Raw genomic sequence first — 23,822 nt, forward strand, 5'->3', positions numbered from 1 at the left:
TGTTTAATTTGTCATTAGTCTGTATTTTTTTCCCTCTTCTTTTTCTTGTGTTTTTGATTTATTTCCCTTTTACTCCTCCTCCTCTTTCCCCCTATTCTTCTTCCTCCTCTTCTTTTGCCTCCTCGTGTTTCTCCTCCTCCTCTTCCTTTTCATCATCATCAGTTTCTTTGTCTTCCTCCTCCGTCTCTTCATTTTCATTCGCAGTCTGTTTTCTCTTTTCTTTTTTTGTGTGTTATTGACTTATTTCCCTTTTACTCCTCCTCCTCTTTTCCCTATTCTTCTTCCTCTCCTTCTTTTGTCTCCTCGTGTTTCTCCTCCTCCTCCTCTTCCTCATCATCATCATTTTCTTCGTCTTTCTTTTCCGTCTCTTCATCTTCGTCTGTTTTCTCTCTCCTTTTCTTGTGTTATTGATTTATTTCCCTTTTACTCCTCCTCTTTCCCCTATTCTTCTTCTTCCTCTTCTTTTGTCTCCTCGTGTTTCTCCTCCTCCTCCTCTTCATCATCATCATCATTTTCTTCGTCTTTCTTTTCCGTCTCTTCATCTTCGTCTGTTTTCTCTCTCCTTTTCTTGTGTTATTGATTTATTTCCCTTTTACTCCTCCTCTTTCCCCTATTCTTCTTCCTCCTCTTCTTTTGTCTCCTCGTGTTTCCCATTCTCCTCCTCCTCTTCATCATCATCATCATTTTCTTCGTCTTTCTTTTCCGTCTCTTCATCTTCATTCGCAGTCAGTTTTCTTTTTCCTTTTCTTGTGTTATTGATTTATTTCCCTTTTACTCCTCCTCCTCTTCCCCCTATTCTTCTTCCTCCTCTTCTTTTGTCTCCTCGTGCTTCTCCTCCTCCTCTTCCTTCTCATCATCATCATTTTCTTCATCTTCCTCCTCCGTCTCTTCATCTTCATTCGCTGTTTGCTTTCTCTTTCCTTTTCTTTGTTTTTTTATTTATTTCCCTTTTACTCCTCCTCCTCTTCCCCCTATTCTTTTTCCTCCTCTTCTTTTGTCTCCTCGTGTTTCTCCTCCTCCTCCTCCTCCTCCTCCTCCTCATCATCATCATCATCATCATCAGTTTCTCCTTTCTTTTCCGTCTCTCCTTCATTCGCAGTCTACTAGGTCATCCTTTTCTTTTTTTTCCCCTTTTTTCTCCCTCTTCTCTTCCCCCTCTTCTTACCCCGCCTCCTCCTCGTCCTCCTCCTCCTCATCATCATCATCATCCTCCCCCTCACTTTTCTCCTCCTCTTCCTCCTCCTCTTCCTCTTCTAATCCGATAACCCGATGTTCATTTGTTATTAGGGTTATCTCTCCTCTCTCCTGCTTCCCTTATTTATTTTCTCCTCCTCTTCCTGTTTGTTTGTTTGTTTGTTTGTCTGTTTATTTGTTTGATTTATGATGTGTTGTTATTGGTTCTGGTGTCAATTTGTATGTGTGTGTGTGTGTGTATGTGTGTGTGTTTTTTCTCTCCGTGTGTTTATGTGTGTGTGTTTTTTCTCTCCGTATGTGTGTGTGTGTGTGTGTGTGTGTGTGTGTGTGTGTGTGTGTGTGTGTGTCGCTTCTTGAGGGCCATTCATTACTTTGCTTTCATCTTTTGAGTGGGGAAAATTTAACTCTCTCTCTCTCTCTCTCTCTCTCTCTCTCTCTCTCTCTCTCTCTCTCTCTCTCTCTCTCTCTCTCTCTCTCTCTCTCTCTCTCTCTCTCTCTCTCTCTCTCTCTCTCATAAGTAGAAGAGAAGTAACAAGGACAAAAAGATTAATTATACAAAGTGAAGGTGTGGAGCAGGAGACTGACATTCCTTCATCACGGAGAGGAGGAGGAGGAGGAGGAGGAGGAAACGAAAAAAAAAAACTGGTGAAATAGAAAGAAGAGCGAGAAGAGGAAGAGAAGAAGAGAGGGAGAATAATAGTAATAGGAAGAGGAAAACCGGAGGAAGAGAAGGAGGAGGAAAAAGAGCAATAGGAGAAGGAGGGAAATCGGAGGAAGAGTAAGAGGAAAAGGAGGAGGAGTAAGAAGAGTAATAGGAGGAGGAATGCTGGAGGAAGAATGAGTAGGTGGAGGAGGAGGAGTAAGAGGAGAAGGGGGAAGGAAGGACGGAGGAAGAGGAAGAGAAGGAGGAGGAAGAAGAGTAATGTGAGGAAAAGGTAGGAGGACGCTGGAAGGGCAGAGAAGATTTTGGGATCGATGTTAAGTTAGATATTTAATCATAAGAGGAGGCGGAGGAAAACGAGGAGGAGGAAGAGGAGGAAGAGGAAGAGGAGTAGGAAGAGAAAGAGAAGGAGGAAGAAGAGAAGGCAGAGAGGAAAGGAGAAAGATGAAACTATGGAAATAAACGAGGAGGGAGAGAAGGAGGAGGAGGAAGAGGAGGAGGAAAAGAAGGCAAGGAAGGAGAAGAAGGAAGAAACTGTGGAAAAAATAAGAAAGACGTCGACGAAGAAGAAGAAAAAAGGAAGGAAAACAAGAACAATAAGAAGAAAAAGAACAAGAAAAATAAGAAGTAAAGGAGGAGGAGGAGGAGGAGACAAAAAAAAAACTAGAGAGAAAAGGGAAATATTCAACAAGAAGAAGAAGAAGAAGAAGAAGAAGAAGAAGAAGAAGAAAAACAGGTGAAATAAAGGAGGAGGAAAAAGCAACGGAACACACCTAGAAAGAAAACGAGAATATTCAAGAAGAGGAAGAAGAGGAGGAGGAGGAGGAGGAGGAGGAGGAGGAGGAGGGGGAGAGAAGAAGGGAGGTACAGGAAATGACGGAGGGAGAAGCGGAGGTATTTTAGATCCTATAAAGATGATGACGGAAGACAGACGATGGAAATAGAAAGAGGGCGAAAAGGGAGTTGAAAATGGAATAGAAGGAAAATAGAGAAGATGATTGTGGGAGTAAGGAAGAACAGAGAAAGGAAGGAGAATAATATATAGAAAGACGCCAATAAAGGAAGTGAAAAATGGAATAGAAGGAAAATGAAAAGGAAGACGATTATGGGAGTAAGGAAGAACAAGGAATTAAAGGAGAATGAAATATAGAAAGAGGGCGAAAAGGGAGTTGAAAATGGAATAGAAGGAAAATAGAGAAGGAGATGATCGTGGGAGTAAGGAAGAACAAGGAATGAAAGGAGAATGAAATATAGAAAGAGGACGAAAATTGAATGAAAAATGGAATGGAGAGAAAAAATGGAAAAAAAGGAGGCGATTTTGGGAGTAAGGAAGAACAAAAAATTAAAGGAAAACAAAGATAAAAGTAGAGAAAAGGCCGAAAAAGGAGTAAGAAAGGGAATGAAAAGAAAAAAAACATGATTCTGGGTAAAGGAAGAATGAAGAAAAAAAAAGAGAATTATAAGAGAAATGAAGGAAAATGAAAAATACGATTGTGGGAAAAAGTAAGGAAAAAAAAAAACGAAGAGATGAAGAACACAAAAGAAAATGACGATAATGAGAGAAAGAAAGAAAAATAAAAAAAAACAGACGATTGTGAGAGAAGAAAAGGAAATAAATAAGAAAATGATTGTGAGGGAAAAGAAGAAAGGAAGGAGAATAAAGAGAAGCCGACAATTAATGGAAAAAGGAAGGAGAAAAACAGACGATTATGAGAAAGAAAGGAAAAATAGGAAAACAGCCAAAAAAAAAATATTGTGAAAATGTACCAAGAAATATAAAAAAAAGTAGGAAAAATAGGAAAAACAAAGCCAAAAAAAGGAAAATAGTGTGAAAATGAACAAGTATAAAAAGAAGGAAAAAATCGATCTTAAGGGGACGAAAGAAGAATAAAGAAGCAGACGTTTAAGAGTGAAGGGAAATGAGAAGTAGAAAAAAGATAATTTTGAGAGAGATAGAAAGGAGAATAAAAATAAATCGTGCACCAAATAAATGATAAAGAAGGAAACCAAAAAAATACTTAGCAATTTCGAACTCAAGAAAAGGATGAAGAAAGAAGAAGACCATTTTGAGGAAGATAAAAAGAAGACGTTAAAAAGTTGTAAAGGAGACAAGAAAGACTCGTAAACGGATCGATAAAAAAGGAAAGAGGAAAAAATTAAAATAAAAAGTTGAAGAAGATAAAAAAAATCGATAAAAAAAGAAAGAAATGGGGAAAAAATGAAGTTGTAAAATAGAAAAAAAAATCGATAAAGAAAGAAAGAAATGGGAAAAAAATGAAGTTTAAAAATAGAAAAAAATACTTTGATCGATAAAATAGAGAAAAAAGATGTAAAAATAAAATAAAAAGCTTGGAATCTTAAACTGCGCGTGACTTCGGTGCTCATCTCCGCCTCCTTAACCCTTGACCCTATAACGAAAAAAAACGCAGATATAGAAATACAGGAATATAGGGAAAAAACAAAGGAAAAGGAAAATATTTTAAGAATGAACCAAAAGATGTGAAGATATAGGAAAAAATAAAAAGGAAAAGAAAGGAAAACACGAAGACTAAAAAAAAACGACACAGGTATAAAAATGTAGGAAAAAGAGGAAAAGAACAAAGAATAAAAAGCGAATATTGTGGAAATCAACCAAGAAATATGAAGGAAAAATAAGGAAAATAAAGAAGAAAAAGATAGTATAATGAAAATGGATCAAAAGATATAAAGATACAGGAAAAAGAGGAAAAGAACAAAGGGAAAAAGGAGAATATTGTGAAAATGAACCAAAATATAAAAAAAAGTAGGAAAAATAGGAAAAAACAAACCAAAAAAAGGAAAATATTGTGAAAATGAACCAAAATATAAAAAATAGGAAAAATTGGAAAAAACAAAGCAAATAAAAGGAAAATATTGTGAAAATGAACCAACAAATATAAGAAAAGAAGGAAGAAAATTGGACAAATGAAACCAAAAAAAAAGATAATGTGAAAATGAGCCGAGAAATAAGATAAGGAAAAATAAGAAAGCAGAAAACGAAGACTGAGATAAGGAGATGTTTTTGTGCTGGTCAGATAATAGGAGGGGGAGGGGGAGGGGAGATCAGGCCTGCGACACTCCTCACCTCCTCTGAGTCAATCTTCCGACACTCACTCGATGTTAGCGCTCCCCCGACGACCATAAATTCGTATAACCCACTGCCAAGGCGCCTCACCAGATACCTGTCTCCTCCTCCTCCTCCTCCTCCTCCTCCTCCTCTTCTTCTTCTTCTTCTTCTTCTTTTTGTTTTTGTTTTTCTTCTTGTTTTCCTGCTTCTTCTTTTCTTTTTCTTCTTCTTTTTCTTCTTCTTCTTCTTCTTTTTCTTTTTCATCTTCATCTTCTTCGTCGTCGTCTTCTTCATCTTCATCCTCATCTTCACCTTCACCTTCACCTTCATCTTCTTCTTCTTCTTCCTTTTGCTTTTCTCGTTTTCTTACTCCTATTTTTATTTTTATTTTTTCTGCTTCTACTTGTTTTTGTTGTGCTTGTTCTTTTTTTCTCCCGTTTATTTTTACTCCTGTTTTTTGTTACCTATTCTGCTTTTAGTTGTTCTTCCTTCTCCGTGTTCTCCTTTCATTCTTGCCCCTTTTCTATTTTCTCCATGTTATTTTTATCCTCTTCCTCCATCCCATCTTTCTATTCCTCTTCCTCTCTCTCTCTTTCCCATCCTCCTCTTCTTCTTCCTTATGCTCCCGTGGTGTTTCTCGCCTCTTCCCCTTCCTCCCTCTCCTCTTATACCACCACCGCTGTTATCGCTTCTCAAGGTAGCAATAATTAACCGTTTAGGAATAATCGCTTCACGCACAACATAAATCCGTTCTACTAATCTAACATATATCAACACAAAGCCCTAGTAACTGCCTCACTAAACCGGACATAAGGAAAAAACTTAATTAGGAATGAATCGAGACCAGAAAATGACAAAACACACCCACTTCAATAAGACTTTCCTAGAGGTTGTGGGTACTTCCATGGGTAGTTTTATGAGCCTAGTGATAGTTTGACAAGGCCTCTGCACCATGAACATGAAAAAAACACTCATGAGAACCCGATTAATCTCCTTTGTAGCCTTTCGATATATTTGTAATGAGCTGAAATCGTCTCAGAATACAGGCCATACACACACACACATTTGATAAGGTTTTTGTAGAGGCTGTGGGTATATCCATGGGTTGTTTTATGGACCTTATGAAAGTTCGACAAGGCTTCTGCACCATGAACATAAAAAAAACATTCATGATAACCCGATTAATCTCCTTTGTGGCCTTTGGAAGAAATATTTGTTGTGATCTGAAAGCCTCCGAATCCTCGTGCTCCCATCTCGGCTTCCGCTCTGACGGGCCAAGTGTTACGGGCTGGCGGGAGGCGGCGCGGCGAGGGGATTATTGCCAGCCTAATATATGTGTGAAGGGGGGCTTCGGGGGGCCTGAGAGAGAGAGAGAGAGAGAGAGAGAGAGATGTATGGAAAGATTTGGTTAAGAGATGGTGGACGTATTCTAGGATCTCTGGTTGCTATGGAAACGTAATTCTCTCTCTCTCTCTCTCTCTCTCTCTCTCTCTCTCTCTCTCTCTCTCTCTCTCTCTCTCTCTCTCTCTCCGTGGGTTAACTTAAAGGTCATATTTCCATCAAAATACAAGCAGGGGGCTTTAAGGCATGAGAGAGAGAGAGAGAGAGAGAGAGAGAGAGAGAGAGAGAGAGAGAGAGAGCTTTCCTCCCTCCTTTCCTCAGCCTCCTGCTGTCTCTTATAACGCTCACTAAAAGCTTTGTCTAATCTCCTTGCTCTCTCTCTCTCTCTCTCTCTCTCTCTCTCTCTCTCTCTCTCTCTCTCTCTCTCTCTCTCTCTCTCTCTCTCTCTCTCTTATCGCGGAGAAAATGGGAACAAAAATGCAGCTTTATTTATAGATGTTATTGACTTTCTTTTGATGAGGAAATAGAGGATGCGTAAACAATGGAGAGAGAGAGAGAGAGAGAGAGAGAGAGAGAGAGAGAGAGAGAGAGAGAGTAATCCATGTTGCAGTGTACAGTATATTGTGCTTATTTCTCTTTTTATCATGTTGTCGTATTTCTTTCCGTTATACTTCTTTGCGCCATATAATAGGTGGCTTTGGTGTTTGATTCCCTTACACTTTTGATACCTTGAGAGTAACAATAGCATCTCAATCTATCCTTCGTCCATCAATCAATCAATCATTCTATCTATCTGTCCATTTATCCATCTGCGCATCCGTTCATCAATCAATCAGTCATTTTATGTCTATCCATCCATCTACCCATCCGTTCATCACTCAATCAATTATTCTATCTATCTTTCTATCTATCTATCTATCTATCTATATCTATCTATCTATCAATCCATCTGCCCATCCGTTCATCAATCAATCAGTCATTCTATCTATCTATATATCCATCTACTCATCCGTTCATCAATCAATCAATTATTCTATATATCTATCTATTTATCTACCTATCTATCTATTCGATTCTTCCTCGTTCTAAGGTTGGAAGCTGAATATTCACGTTTTTATTTTATTTTTTATTTTCTCCGACTACTACTATTACTACTACTATTACTACTATACTACTACTGTACTACACACACACACCCCCGGTACCTTTTCCTTAACCAGCTCCTCCAGGCCCTTCGAGTGGTTCATCCTGGTGACCATCTTCGCCAACTGCGTGGCCTTGGCGGTCTACACGCCGTACCCCAACTCCGACTCCAACGCCACCAATGCCCAGCTGGTGAGTCGTGGGGTCTTGGGGTCTCTGGTGGCTGGTGACCTGGATGGAGTAAGAATGGAGTGCTACTGTGATACGTGTCTTGTGCTTGTGTATAAGTGGGTTAGGTTAGGTTAGGTTAGGTTTGGTTTGGTTAGATTAGGTTAGGTTATGTTTGGTTAGGTTAGGTTTGGTTTGGTTAGGTTAGGTTAGGCTAGGTTTGGTTAGGTTAGGTTAGGTTAGGTTAGGTTTGGTTAGGTTAGATTTGGTTAGGTTTAGTTAGGTTAGGTTAGGTTAGGTTTGGTTAGGTTAGGTTAGGTTAGGTTAGGTTAGGTTTGGTTAGGCTAGGTTTGGTTAGGTGAGGTTTGGTTTGGTTAGATTAGGTTAGGTTAGGTTAGGTTTGGTTAGGCTAGGTTTGGTTAGGTTAGGTTAGGTTAGGTTAGGTTTGATTAGGCTAGGTTTGGTTAGGTTAGGTTAGGTTTGGTTAGGCTAGGTTTGGTTAGGTTAGGTTTGGTTTGGTTAGGTTAGGTTAGGTTAGGTTAGGTTAGGTTTGGTTAGGCTAGGTTTGGTTAGGTTAGGTTTGGTTTGGTTTGGTTAGAATAGGTTAGGTTAGGTTAGGTTTGGTTAGGTTAGGTTTGGTTTGGTTAGATTAGGTTAGGTTAGGTTAGGTTTGGTTAGGCTAGGTTAGGTTAGGTTAGGTTTGGTTAGGTTAGGTTAGGTTAGATTAGGTTAGGTTAGGTTAGGTTTGGTTAGGTTAGGCTAGGTTTGGTTAGGTTTGATTTGCTTTGGTTTGGTTTGGTTAGGCTAGGATAGGTTAGTGTGTGTGTGTGTGTGTGTGTGTGTGTGTGTGTGTGTGTGTGTGTGTTATATGGTAATGATATGTTTGTTCTTTACTTGGATATTCTCTACGTTTCTTTTCTTTTTTATAGAGTAGAGGTCATAATTATAGTACTTTAGCAACCCCCTTTGATCGTCTTTGTACAAACAGCAGTATTACAAGCTTACCTTTCATATATATTTTTCTTCCTTTTATTTTTAACATTCCTTCGACTGTCTCCATGTGCCTTTAATAGCGTGAGTCGTTATTTCCACATGTGATTCATTTAAGTGGACTTGAGTGGACTTGTTGCATCATGTGGCGTGTTGGGTAAGGGCCATATTTTAAAACATTCCTGCGCCCAAGAACACGTAATTTACTAGTCTTTCGTGGGAGTTTAAGGCATTTCCAGGGGTACTTTTATGACCCTGGTGGTAGTCTGAGCCTTCTTCTGTACCGCGAACTTAAAAGAACACTCATTAGAACTCGATTAACCTCCTTTTTGGCCTTTGGAAATTGTTGATGTGAGAGGCAGGGTCGTCTAAAAATACCAACGCGTGTTAGAACTTAGCAGAGTCAGGTCTGTTGCATGTGGGGGTGAGTGGATCGAGTCTCCTGGTGGGACGTGAATGACTTGTTGCTTCATTCATTTGCTCGGTGAGTCAGCCATTCTCCGTGTGTGACTTGGCTGATCCATTTCATGTGTTTCTTTCTTGTGGTCCCAGCAAGTGAGTCAGTCGGTGAGTCACTTAACACACTCTGTACTGCCTGGGGGTTGGGATGGCATGCTCCTCCCTTCTCCTTTGTTGTTTACTTGCAACAATAAACTATCAATTACTTAATCAAATACGCCACTCCCCCCCCTAGGACTCACGCCAAGTGTACAATATTAGTGGATTTTAGTGTTGCTTGGACATTCCTTAGTGTCTCTGTGGGTGTTTCATTCCGCGGTACCGAGCATTTGTAGAACGTAGCCCCATGGTAATATAAAATAACGTTAGGGCAAGAGTTGGAGGCTGTGCGTTGTCATGGCGTTAATTTCCGTGTTTTTAGCCTCCATAGAGTTTTTTTTTCATTCGAGTCCTTATAGCCACAGTTTGCTTAGCAGTAGGTGATATAATTTACATCATAGACTCGTGAGATTGTAGAGTCTGACTTGTATGTTTCATGTTAGTTGTCCCTGTGAAGGATTAGTGTGTATAGAGGCTGGGTTTATATTCCATGTACCTTAGTTATGTATACAAATGAATAATAATCAAAGAGAGGCTGTTTTGTTTATTTATTTATTTATTTATTTTTAGATAATATTGAATTTATAATTGTCATCTCATGCGAGGCTATTACTTGCATTATATTGTATTTTGGTTAGATAATGTTGAATTGGGTCCGGTTAAGTTATTAGTTTGGTTAGATTAATTAATTAGGTATGTCCTACGCTTCGTGCTGCGAGGCTATTGTCACGGACGGCGGAGTAGACGACGGCGTTTTGCTACTGTACTCATGAAGATTACCTTAGGAAATGCCCTAATATGTTTGTGTGCTGAGAGTATTTGGATTGGATGGCAGGCTATGTACATTTGTTAACACACTAACGCCTCTCGCCTCCCCGCAGGAACAAATCGAGATCATCTTCATGGTGATCTTCACGCTAGAATGCTTCATGAAGATCATCGCGTACGGGTTCATACTGCACCCGGGCGCCTACATCCGGAGCGTATGGAACACGCTGGATTTCCTCATTGTTGTCATCGGGTGAGTGGACACAGCAGTTTAATGGTGAATGGGCCAGCAAGTGGATGATGATGCGGCTCAAGATGGACTAATGCAGCGTCGTAAGCAGAGGTGTGGAGTCGGAGTCTGAGAGATTTTTTTTTTTTTTCTAACTCCACACCCCTGGTCGTAAGAGGAGGGTATCAGGACACCTCTCCTCCCAAAATTGACCTATCTTTCGGCCACTCCTCTTGACTCTTTGTAGTAGCAGTAGGAGTAGTAGGAGTAGCGGGCTTTTTTCATTATTGTTTTCTTCTCTTTTTTTTCCCTTGAATTGCTTCCTCTATTGCAAACAAAAAAGAAGTGTAGGCAAAATAACCCCCTAAGTAATTGTGTATAAACAGTTCTCATCCCCCGAAGCAGTTGTGAAATGTACTTACTTTTTTTTAGTAGGTGTGTATGTGAGCGTGGAGCCTCGGCCCAGAAACCAGTATCGCCAGATCCTGCGCAAATAGTCTTTTGTTTTTATTTCTAGCAGCATAAGCAACTGGGAGCACTAAAGTTATACCAAGACTCTATCTGGCATTGTGTGTGTAGCTATTTTTTAGATTGTTTCTTTTCACAGCATTACAATCACTACTCAGGTGTTGGATCTTCCCTTGGCTCCACATGATGCCAAAGGAAGAGGCAGACTGCTGTCACCCTGTAACCCTGTTGTGTTTTTTTTCTCTGCCATATTTCGTAGCTTTTCTCCTGAGTTTCATGACTAAATTAGCTCTGTGCTGATTCTACTTCTGTACTTACCCTTACCCTTACCCTTAGAGTTTTTTATTATTATCATTCATTTTATTACCATTACTGACTGGCTGTGTTGGCCCCCAGGCTGGTGAGTGGTGCCCTCGACTTCCTGATGCAGGGCAAAGGTGGCGAGGCCGGCTTCGATGTCAAGGCGCTCAGAGCCTTCAGGGTGCTGCGGCCACTCAGGCTGGTGTCCGGCGTGCCAAGTGAGTCACTCAGGGCCTGTCTTTCAGAATACATATGCCAGATCCATTGCCTCTAGTAGTTATTGAGCTTGCTAACGAGCAGTAAACTTAGAATTTAATATCTCTGAAAGTACTCAGTCCGTGCCCGCTTACTATCTTAATAAAAATCAATATGTCTTTTAGATTATAGCAATAATGATGGAAGAAAAGAATATTCTTCGGCAAATCATATTTTTTTATCTTATGAGCCTAGTTCACATGCCTCCTGTCATATTTAATTTTGTGTTATGACACAACATACTGACAACTGTCATGTTCTGTCAGCACCCATTACAAGTTATGCAACTCTTGAGTCTTGTCACATTACATTCACTCCTGTCATGTTAGTGTAGCAATTAAACTTTAACTTGACATAATCACCTTACTATCTTGTCATGTTCTAAAGCGTTTGCTCCCTTTCCAGGCCTACAGGTGGTGTTGAACTCCATCCTGAAGGCTATGGTGCCACTGCTCAACATTGCCCTCCTTGTTATGTTTGTCATCATCATCTACGCCATCATTGGACTCGAGCTCTTCTCCGGCGAGCTTCACTTCACCTGCTATAATAATGAGACAGGTAAGTTACTCAGATTAGAGCAAGGATGGTCCACTCCTCCTTCCCACTTTTCCCCTCACCTCTTCTTCCCACCATTCAGTCTGTCCCTTCTCTATTCTTTTCTTCAATTTCTCATACCTCCTTCACCCTGTATAGTTCGTCAGCCCTTCTCAAAACCCGATCCATCCTCACACCTTCCCATCCCTCAATACCTCACCCCTTCTTCCTAGCATTCAATCCCTTACTTCTCCATCCATTTATTCAATCACTCATACCTTCTTCACCCTGTTCAGTTTCTCATTTCTTATTCCCACACACAGGTAGCAGGATGGAGTCACCGCACCCCTGTGACAACGAGACCGCTGGCTTCAACTGCTCCGCCCTTAACTCCGACGGCCAGTTTTGGGTGTGTCGGGACGGCTGGGAGGGACCTAACTACGGCATCACCAATTTTGACAACTTTGGCCTTGCCATGCTCACCGTGTTCCAGTGCATCACCATGGAAGGCTGGACGGACATGATGTACTATGTAAGTAATTTAGGAACCTGGGCTTGTGGCTGGGTGCTCTGATTTTCTTTGTCTTGAAATGGAGGAGCAGGAAGGGTATGAAGACCTGTCAGAGGGATGTGTAGTCAGCTTGTCTCGACTCATGGAATTGAGGGTCATATTAAACATTTCGTTGCCCAAGCACACACACTTGACATGGCATTCATAGGAGTTTTGGGCATTTCCATGGATAGTTTCATGACCCTGGTGGTAGCTTGACCCTTTCTCAATACCATGAACCAGAAATACCACCATTAGAACCCGACTAATCTCCTTTTTGGCCTTTGGAAACAGGTGATGTAAGAGGTGGCAGTGTCTTACAGTACCAACGTGAATGCCCCTCCCTAGCGTAGTCTTGTATCCCCTACATTAAAGGAGTATGCACCAATAAGGACATGCAGCATTTAGAACATGACCCAGTGTCCTTATGGTGGCTTAACCCGGCAGCAGCGATGGGCCAAATTTGTGGCTTTACCGTGTAGCAGCGAGGGCCAAATTTGTGCCATGATATAAACCCCCAAAAATAAATGATGCATAAACTGATCCTAAATGCCTTGAAATATATTATGATATGGTTTGTGTTAGTGATGATTTTTCTCATTTTTCTTGCTTAGAGGGACCATTAGGAAACATGATCCCTGCTGCTACTGGGTTAATAGAGAACACTACCAACACATGCAGACATACTCTATGGAGCCTTTCAGAACAAGCAGAGATAATATTTCTGAGAACCATTAGTATAGTTGTTTGACCTGTTTATTGTAGTTCTGATTGCTTTGTAGAGGACAGGTTCATACCATTATTAGTTCAGGTCAGTTCATTATTTTATGTCTATTTATCTCTGGGCTGAGCTTGGTAGGTGCACTGGTTTATATCTCTATTATCATACATCTGGGGACTAGAGACAACAGGTTAATGATTTTTGTCTTCCTCCTGTGCTGTTATACCTTTATTGGAGGCCTTCTCTTCTAAGTTACCCTCTATTCTTCCTTCTCACAGTCAGTTCCCATTTTTTCTTTTTCCTCTTCTGATCACACTCTCTCCTAATTTTTTTGTTTATTTCTCATCCTGCCCTTACTACCACTATCACCACCTCTACCATCACCACCACATCCATCTCTCACTCGTACCTTCCCTCCCCAGATTGCAGATGCCATGGGTAACAGCTGGCAGTGGATATTTTTTGTGTCCATGATCATCCTGGGTGCATTCTTCGTTATGAACCTCATTCTTGGTGTCCTCAGCGGGTGAGTTTAACTTCCTCATTTCGTTGGTTCCACACATCATTTGTGCCGTACTATAATTCACTTGACAGGTTTGGGTTATTCATATGGAAAGTTTTCATTCATCATTACTTCATTTGTTGAGATATCCTTCATATTCATTACTTCTCTATTATTTCAGCTCAGTCATCATTTTATACTTTTTATGAAGTTTTAAACGAACTAGCTCATCCAGCTGCTGATGAAAATCATTGGTCAGATAAAAAAGTGATGATATTATAAATAATATAGTATACTGCATTTAGGAGACATTACCAGGTGACCTCCCAGTCACTATCAAGGACATGAAATTACTAAAGGTGAGGAAAGTCTAAGGCATGTCAAATTTTATTAAGAAGAGGTTTGACCAATAACTCCTTAGTTAGTGCCTACTCAGATCATTGTGTAAAATCATGCTGTTTGTTTGATTTTCTTGAATATTATAAGAAAATAGGCAAGATAAAATGATATAACTGAACTTGTCCTGTCAGCAGGATCTCTGTTCCTGTGTGGAACATTTTTCAGCAGGTATGATAATACTATTTGTCATATTTTATCAGTAGTACATCTTGTGCTGGCAGTCACACTCACATTGATCATTTCCTTAAAACCAAAGGTAACAATGTTGACAGCATTAAGAATATGGAATTCCCGTATGTCATAACTAGGTAAATACTGTAAATACACACACGAGAAAGATAAGATTGACCCTTCTTTGAAACCTGGCAGAGAGTTCTCCAAAGAAAGAGAAAAAGCACAGGCACGAGGAGACTTCATGAAACTCAGAAAAAAGCAGCAGATAGAGGAAGATCTGAGGGGCTACCTAGAGTGGATAACAGCAGCAGAGGACATAGAGATGGAAGGAGATGACAAAAAGGAAACTGATGGTAGGGAGAAGGAGTGTGGAAGAATAACAAACCAACAAAGAACTGACAGCCTGCTTGCACCGCACTAACCTGGGTGGAAATAGTGTATCATAGCTGAGCCGTGGATCCACAGAGCCTTGAATGTTGAATGTACTGGAGGACGTGTTTGGTTGGTGCGTTAGACGTCAGTCCCACACCTGATCTTCTGCTCCATCAGGGTGACTAGAATCTGTAGGGGAAACTGTGTCGTATGTTGTCGCTGCTGCTTCTCTGTCTAGCCTCCTCACCCACGATTGTGTAGCGGAGTGTGTCGGCAAACTGGATCATTGTAACCGTGGCTAGAGTCACTGCGTATAGTGTCATCCCTGTAAAAAGACTGGAGATGAGTAGTTTTGAAAGTGCAGATATTCATACATAAATGAATATAAAGAATAAGCAAGTATAAGCTGGCATCTGCATAGTCACAGTAACAACAGATTCCTGGATTTGAATGAGAGGTTAACAAGCCGGTCAAGGTATAGCCAGGGTACCATGCTCCTGCCTTGCCACAGCTCCCAACAAGACTAGAAGAATAACACAAGCGCTAGTGAGTCTCCCTTAACTCCAAATGTGAGCCTCCTTTTCAGCCTAACTCCACCTGCTCCTGACTAACCTGTGCTGTCCCTTGTCTGTCCCCTCACTAGAGAGTTCTCAAAGGAAAGAGAAAAAGCCAAAGCCCGTGGAGACTTCAGAAAGCTCAGAGAGAAGCAGCAAATTGAGGAGGATCTTCGAGGTTATCTGGAATGGATCACACATGCCGAAGACCTCGACTTGGAGGAGAAAGACGATAAGAAGGAGTCAGACGGTAGGCGTCCTTGTTCCCTTCCTTCCTCTTCCGTGTCTCTTTCCTGTATTTTCTGTCACCCTCATCTTCATCCCTTTCCATTCACTCACCTCTCAGTTTTTAATAATGTATATATTGGTGGAGATAGAGATGGTGCTAAAGGCATTGCTTCTCTTTGTCGCTGTTGGTACACTGATGGTGGAATCCCTTCCCCCTCTCCCCCTCTTAGTTTTAGAGTTATTTATAAAAGGTTGATAATAATGATTTGTCTGTCCTAGAGGTAAAAGTAGTAGTGATAATTCCAGTAATCTATAACTTTAATACAGAGAACAGTGAAATGGGTTTTCTGCCCCTTCTTCCTTCCCCTGTTGCTCCTCCTCCTCCTCCTCCTCCTCCTCCTCCTCCTCCTCCTCCTCCTCCTCGTCCTCCTCCTCCTCCTCCTCCTCCTCCTCCTCCTCCTTGTCTTTTTTTCTAGAATACTGATTAATACTGTAGGAGTTTTTGTAGACATATATATTTTTATCAACATAAATGACTAGTATATTCATAGTATAGTGTTCAGTGTTTTCCCTGATGTTGTTTGATATTTTAGTGTTGATTTTCATAACTTTTCATAGATAAAAATAGGGTTTTCATTAATCAATGTTATCTTACAGCAAACTCAGGCTGATGTACTGGTGTAGGAATTAAATCTTTAATCTTATAATAGTGTTAGAAATAGTAAATTTCTCACTGATGTGAAAGTAATCCCCCCAAAACACTGTTGATGTGGCTCATTACTAATGTCTTCACTAAAACATTAATCTTAAATAATGCCGTAATTCATGTTTACCTAATAACTGCAATTGGATAAATAATGCAGTAATGTTTTTTTGCTAATTACTGACAAATATTTCTAACCCTAAGATTTCCTACTAAATTTTAAGTTTGAAAATGATTACTAAGTATGGACGAAACAAAGGTATGATCTAACAACTTGCTAGAATTCGCCCGTAAATTTGACCAAGCCAAGGCCATAGTATGCATTCATAGTTGTCAAGCATTCTTTACATTTTTGGCAATGGTGCATTTTACTCCTATATCAGTAATTTGTGTTACTCAAGTAATCATCATCCTGCTATGTCGCTCACCATCACTTCACCACCACCACCGCCACACCATTCAACAGTAGAGGGTTGACCAGCTGCCGTCCACACCAATCAGCCCGGCTGTGAATGTGGTGTGTGCATGTGGCTGTGGGAATGATGGAGCAAGCATAAGTTGCTCTGGGAGGCCATTCACTCATACATCTATTACATTCATTTCATGCCATTCCATTTTCTTTTTAGTTTGATACCATTTAATTTAATTTCTTCTCACCCCATCCATCCATCCATCCATCCATCCATTCATTCATTCATTCATTCATTCATTCATTCATTCATCCATCCATCTATTCACCCACCCATTCATCCATCCATCTGCTGGCTGTAGAGGTCTTGTACTGTAGATTGAGGCATTCATGAACTCCCCGTGTCGTGTTGGCATCGTGGCCAGGCTTGTATTGAGAGGCCATGCAGCTCCCTCAGGTCCTGTGTACTGCTGTGTCGGCCTCGACGCTCAGCACACACATACTCATGGTTTTTGGCTCCATTGACAGCATGCAACAGCAGTAGATAATAATAATAAGAGTAATAATGAAATATGCAGCTTCATTACATACTATCAGCTTTGTTGAGAAATGGTTCCCCTCCCATATATACTGCTGAAGAGACATTTTTTATTTTTGGCTGACATTGAAGAGTTTATATGTTGTAACTAGAACATCACTCATCATTTTTATATACAGTATAAAAAATATAGATATATATATATATATATATATATATATATATATATATATATATATATATATATATATATATATATATATATATATATATATATATATATATATATATATATATATATATATATATATATATATATATATATATATATATATATATATTGTGTGTGTGTGTGTGTGTGTATGTGTGAAATATTCATAAAAATTTCCAAAAATATATGAAGCACTTTTTTGGTTTTGCTGTCAGTTGTCAGTATTATGCACCACCCCACCCCTGCCCCACCCCACCCCCACCCCAGGCCAATGTGTGAGGCGCGGGCATGTCAGTGTCACTCTCTTAAGGTGTCCAAGCTCTTGGAAAATCACTGTTGTCAGGGTACCTTTGGTGCACCTTGGGTGTGTCTGGCTCGGCCAAGGTGGTTGTGTAGCTCGTAACGTGATCTCAACAGCAGCTTGCAGCGCCGAGCGGCCCTAGACTGACCCTTACTGCCCCAAAAGTGCCCTGACTGACCTCCTCTCTGGATCAAGTTTATTATTAAACAATAGATAAGAAATGTCAGGAGTCTATGCCTATCAATTAAAGTTGATGTGAGTCATTATTATTTATACAGTTTCTTCTTTGCTATTTTTAAATATGCCTTCTATGCCCAGTTTATTATTTTTCAGTGTATTATCTGTAGCCAGTGTAAGTTTGTACCCCCTCCCCTACCAAGGTGCAAGAGTAAATTTAATTTTAAAATGTGACCCTCCATTCAATAAAGTGCCAGAAGCCAAAGCTCTTATGTACAATATTTTGATGGTTGTATGCATAACCAATTTGCCTTTTATTTTACCATTATGATTTGATTTTTAAGTAGATGCTCACATTTTTTGGCCTCATACTGTCCTAGTTTTCACCTGACCTTGTTGTTTTCTGACCATGCCTTGAGTCTCCCCAGCGTGTGGGGCTGTTTGTCTCCAGTCGTGGACAAGCCTCCCCTCGGCCCCAATGCTGATTCATGACCCGTCTCCTCAGTCCCACCTCTGTGCAAATTTTAAAAGTGAATAATCATGCACAGTATTCCATGATCAGACGTCTTCACCTTCAATGTGAAGAAAGTTATGCTTAATAACATTGAGGATGCTTGCCATAAGATAACCAAGATGTAGAAGTTATAAACCAAGCACTGTATGATGAGTTTAATGACTGTTTGACAGTCTCCAGTAACTAGTAGATAAATATTATTTTCTATCCCACTCAGTGGAAAATACACTTTGACTTCTTAGAAAATCATCAATGACTATCTCCATAGTCTTTTAATCCCTGGAGGACATAGACATATTGATCTCCAAGTCCTCTGTAAGAGGGGCTTTGGACTTAATGAGTGGAATCAGCAGTGGTGGGTCAGGCTGGAGAGACACAGGCAATGGTGGAAATCATCATAACAAGATGACCCGTGCTTGGGGTGGCCTAACCTAGGAGAGGGTTGTGAGGGGAGCTGGTCCAGTCAGCCCCTCTTGTTGTCACTGAGGGAGATGTACTGGAGGTGTTTTTTCCTTCTGCTACATCCTCAGGCAGTGATGGTCCAGCTGCCATGTCTCAAAAGTCATTGCACTTCAGTATCCCTGTAGAGACTCAACAGCCATATAGTTAACATGCACTCTTAGCTCTGGTATCAATCCAAAGCACCTCCCTACTCTGGGTGAGAGGAGATGGAGCTTGTTAGAGCTTGAGAGCGGGCACTTCACGCCCCGCACAACACAAAGGGTGTGGGCTGCTGCTATAACAGCGTTCCGCCCCCTATCTTCAGACGGGCGCCGTTTAGTGCTGCCGGGCACCAGCAACCGTGGAGCCATGTCCGTGGCCTCCCCAACCTCCCTTCTGCTCTTCTTGCCTCTCTTCTCTATGCGTAACTGTATGTATGAGGCCAGAGAACTGAACAGGTGACAGGCCAGGCCCGCCCTCTGGCTCCACAGCTCAGAGCGCGGGCAGGCTGCTACTTTACACCTTAAAACAAGGCTCATTCGCTAGCACGCTCGCATGGTGTGGCGTCCTCATGTCCCTCACCAGAACACTTTAATTTTCAGTAATGATTTACCGGTTGATTCCACTTTTTTCTTAATCCGTGCTGCTGCTGCTGCTGCTGCTGCTGCTATGTTTGAATTTTTCCTACTTTCAGTTGAGACCTGCAGTCTTCATTATACCCCTCTTTATTTTATTGCACTGTTGCTCATTTTTCTCACTCAGCCATGAGAATTGGCTGTAACCCTTTCTCACAAAAATGTTTATCCTAAGTCCATGATTCTGAGGCCAGCACTGACTTGATGCCTCACCTGGATATCTTTCTCTCCAACCCCCTCCAATTTTATATTTTTCCCACCTTTCATTCCTCTTTTCCGTTCTCCATTTCCTCCCCCTCTGTAAATTGGGATTCCTCACCTCTCCTCATCCTTCCCTGCAGTGTTCCTTTTTTTCCCAAAAATTCACAAGGTGTTTTTCTGTAGTTCTTTCCTCCTTCCATTTATCACTGCAGTTCCTGTGTTTGTGTGATTCCTTTATTTGTGAAAAATGGTACAAGAGTAAGATTTTGATATTCTATTCTGTTTGGCTTCCTTCAACAGCAACTAAGTTTATCATATTTAATGTTTTGTTTTCTCAAAGGGATGTGGAGTTATGTTTGAAATTTTTGTGCTGTTATTTGTTTGTTTGTTTGTTTGTTTGTCCATCCGTTAAGTTGATATAAAGTTTCAGCTTGTGCTTTGGTCATTGTAAATGTCCAACAATTTTCTTCCTTTGCAACACTGTTTAGGATAAAAGTTCTGCTAAACCCTCACCCAAACTATCCCTTTAATAGTACTTGTGTGTAATACCAAATGATTCTCTTTTCCCATCATCTGCAAGACCATTATTCTTTGTATCTTTTCTCCATAATTAAATATTTTAGACATGACTCTTCCAACTTAACAAAAAAATGTTTGTCTTCATTATGACATTTCGCATCTTTCTCATTATCATAATCTTTTTGGCATGAAAAGTGTAGCAAACGTAACAAACAGAGCCCAACAACGGATATATTTAGCCTGTGATGCTTGTAAAATATTGATAGACCACCCCAAGGTTTAATCCCTGAGGAAAGTACATCCATTTCCATCCCCAATATGCCTTCACTGGTACAACACAAACATTTCTAAGTTTTTGCAAGATTATTAGATAATTTGTAGCTCCAAATCATCTTTTAATGTTGTGCTGATGTTTTCATGACTATACTAGTGTGTAATTATCGTCCTGGCTGCTTCATGGCTTCATGAGGCCATGTTTAGAGATGTCGTTCAGTATTTCCCATCATTCATGTGTGAGACGCTGAGGTGGTGTGACAGGAAGGGATGTTTGGCGCAATATGAGTGAGTGGTTGGTGAGAGGTCAGAACACTGATGTCGTTCTGTGTGTCAAAATGATTCTGCTGAAGTCTGGCTGACTGTCAAGTGAAAAAGATGGTGGTTGATACTCAGTGTTAGTGAGCAAAAAAGTAAATGAGTGTTTGCAGTGAAACCCTAAATTTCACGAAACATTTGTGTGAAGGTCACCACCATAGATATGTGACAGACCTTCATGTATCTCACCTACACAAATGTTCAGACACTTTCCATCGTCATCCTAATTAAAGTACCCAAAAATACCAAATGTCATGTGTTTGGTGTATCTTCCTTTGATATTTGAACACTAAATATATCTTGTAAAAGTATTCAATAAAAATTTCCATATCTGTTCCTTTAGCATCAGGTATTTTCCTTCATGTGATCCCGAGCTTTATTTCCCTCCTCATGAGTATCCCAGTAAGCCCATTGAGGCACTAATTGGCAAAGCTAAACACAGGTAGCATTATGTAGAGTACCCCTGAATCACCCAAGCATCCATACGTTTTCCGTTTCATGCCATAATCCCTCATGTGTTCCCTTTCTCCCCAGTCGATGCGAGTGTGATCCGTTGAGTGCCCTTCCCTGCGTTCCTGATAATAAACTACCTTCATTCATGTCTTAATTTTCTCCTACAAGTTCTTTATTCTCATGACTGTTTTATATTATCAGCTTGAGTGTCTTCCTGTGCATGGTGCTGCTGCTTCCCCACGCCTGGCTCATTTCCCCGTGTCTGCACTGTGTATTTGTGCCTGTACTGTGTTCTAGTGCTGTGCTGGTTCTGTGTGTTGTACAAGTATCACAGTGTTGTTGATGGACCTCTTGTATTGCTGTGACCTGAACATGACTGTGTTTGAGTTGATTTTCTCTCTCTCTCTCTCTCTCTCTCTCTCTCTCTCTCTCTCTCTCTCTCTCTCTCTCTCTCTCTCTCTCTCTCTCTCTCTCTCTCTCTCTCTCTCTCTCTCTCTCTCTCTCTCTCTCTCTCTCTCTCTCTCTCTCTCCATAGCTGGGCACGATAACAGAAAACCTTATTCCCGATAACCGATAACTGATAATGGAAACCCTTATCGGTGATAACCGATATTTGTTAACTGGAAACACAAATATAGGCGATAACTGATAACCAATACCCGATATTAATCCACAATTCCGATACTAGCTAGCGATAAGTCCGATAGGCGAAAACGATACTATATTGATATTTCAAGTAAAAAACATAGATGTATTCAAATTTTCATTATTTGGATTTTAGAAAAATTACAAAACCTGAAAAACCACACGTTTACACGTACCTATGGACGGCGTCCCCACCATCAAAAGCTGGCGCTTTTGTTTACAAACACTGGTCTCTCGTGAACTGCGCATGCTCAGACCAGCAAGCGTAGACCTGTACAGTCTCACAAAGCTTTTTAACCACAATTAAGAGTTGCTGGAAGGCTGAATCAGACATACAGTACCACTACCACCATCGTGTCGTTCTAGAAACAGCGAGGATGGTGGTACTGTATGTCTTATTCAGCTTTCCAGCAACTACTCTTAATGTGTTAAAAAGTTTAGTGAGACTGTACAGGGCTATGCTTACTGGTCTGAACATGCGTAGTTCACGAGAGACCAGTGTTTGTAAACAAAAGCGCCAGCTTTTGACGATGGGACACCAAATAACACAACACCGGGTGCCTTCAATACCATGACATGCTCACAAACAAATATGGAATATCAAATTTGAGGCAGTGAATAATAATTTTTTGGGCAAAGTTAAATGGTTTTTCTCTTTGATATATTTATTTTTGAGTCTAACATAAAAAAAATAACCTAGTGTTTTAATGCTGATGATCTAAGTATGAAATCTCTTCACCGAAGATATTTCATACCCCGAAGTTTTTTCATACAACACCGGGCGCTCAGGCAATGCATGCGCATTAGGGAGGAGACAACGTTTTTTTCTGAGAGGCGGAAAAAGTAGCGATTATCGCTTATTTGGTTACAAAAGTAACGAAGATACCGAAGATACCGATATAGATTTAAATAAGTAGCGGATGGCTGTAACCCGATTTTGTCATCAGCCATAAAGTATCGCGATAACTTATCGCGATAACGCCCATCTCTCTCTCTCTCTCTCTCTCTCTCTCTCTCTCTCTCTCTCTCCTGGAATGCCTCATGCATGTTGTCCATTCCTTTGTTTCCTCCCTCTGTGACACCTTTCCTGTAAATATGATGGTGTTGTATCCCTTTATTGTAGTTCACTTTCCCTGTTTTCTCTCCCAGCTAGGTTACAAATTTAATTAAAGGAATATAAAAAAAGCCACTCGTTATTAAGATTAGTCACAAGATAGAGATTTTACTGTGGCAGCAGCCAGAGTCTCTCTCCTCATATGACAATATATTACTGTCTATAGTTTACATGACTAGTCGTTGTTTCAGTCTGTATTGTCCTATAAATAATTTATGTATATAAGCTTATATAACTGTGTACCTATAGTCCTCCAGATACAGTATATAGACTATGCTCTTTTGTTGAGCATTATAGTCATTATGTGTAAATATATATTACATATAAAAACAAACTTTAATACCATCAACTAAAAGAGAACACAGACCAACCTCTCCCAAGCAGGCCCTTGGCTGATGACAGGCTCTTAGCTATGCCACCTTGCCGCCACCCCTGCCTCTCGCAACACTCACTAGACATGTTCTTTGCAGCCAAGGCTGTTGAAGTTGACGCTGACAAGGGAGAAGAGAATGACGAGGCGCAGCAGCCCTCTTGGTGGCAGAAGAAGAAAAGAGGATTTGACCGGTAGGCATAATGCGTCATCTTTTTCTTGCCTGTTAAAGCTCCTTTGTTCCTACAATAATGTACTAACTGTCCACTTGTGCTTATAGTTAATTATACATTCCTTGTGTTAGGAGGACAGCTGTTGTTTGCTTGTTTTGATCAAATTTTGTGTTACTGAAGTGACTGGGTCCAGTTTTTCACCGCCACATCTTTTATCTTTTGGTATTTTTTACTTCACTTTTTACTCTTTCCTCACTTTTCAGAGCAATATGTTAGTACTGTGCTTGTGTTAGTCAAATTTTGCCCACTGTGTTATGTCAGGCCTTCCACACTGACTACCATGCAGTGTCATATGAAAATTTCTTCATATCAGGGAAAATGTTTGTGCTTGTCATTGTTCCATCTCTTCATAGCTTCTAGGATTTACCTCATATCATCTTCACCCAGCCATTTGTTTCTGATGCAGGTGTTAGTGTCAAAAGAGTGCTAGATTTGAAATGTTTCCCTTGCATTCCAGTCCATATGTAATAACTGCAGTGTTGCATTTGGGGATAGGCAGAGATTTCTAACACCCAAGAGTGTTGCAGTTGGTCTTCCTTTACCCTCATCGATTTACACACCATTCTAGTTATT

The 23,822-nt window shown here is 40.4% G+C and overlaps 1 protein-coding gene across 37 annotated transcripts in view; it reads left to right on the forward strand.

Moving 5' to 3' along the window:
- Positions 1–23,822, forward strand: part of LOC126980361 (muscle calcium channel subunit alpha-1-like) — a 261,653-nt gene that overhangs the window by 165,661 nt on the left and 72,170 nt on the right. For 29 of the 37 annotated variants that reach the window (XM_050830186.1, XM_050830184.1, XM_050830154.1 and 26 more), the window contains 9 exons: positions 7,511–7,616; positions 10,022–10,161; positions 11,002–11,123; positions 11,566–11,718; positions 12,018–12,226; positions 13,388–13,491; positions 15,056–15,216; positions 18,814–18,918; positions 23,117–23,210. In XM_050830186.1, coding sequence (XP_050686143.1) covers positions 7,511–7,616; positions 10,022–10,161; positions 11,002–11,123; positions 11,566–11,718; positions 12,018–12,226; positions 13,388–13,491; positions 15,056–15,216; positions 18,814–18,918; positions 23,117–23,210 — 1,194 coding nt within the window. Of the gene's footprint in view, positions 1–7,510; positions 7,617–10,021; positions 10,162–11,001; positions 11,124–11,565; positions 11,719–12,017; positions 12,227–13,387; positions 13,492–14,235; positions 14,394–15,055; positions 15,217–18,813; positions 18,919–23,116; positions 23,211–23,822 lie in introns of all 37 variants that reach the window. The other 8 variants (XM_050830169.1, XM_050830190.1, XM_050830175.1 and 5 more) reach the window with 3 other exon arrangements.

This window comes from Eriocheir sinensis, chromosome 44, assembly GCF_024679095.1.
Source record: "Eriocheir sinensis breed Jianghai 21 chromosome 44, ASM2467909v1, whole genome shotgun sequence".
Taxonomy (NCBI): Eukaryota; Metazoa; Arthropoda; class Malacostraca; order Decapoda; family Varunidae; genus Eriocheir; species Eriocheir sinensis.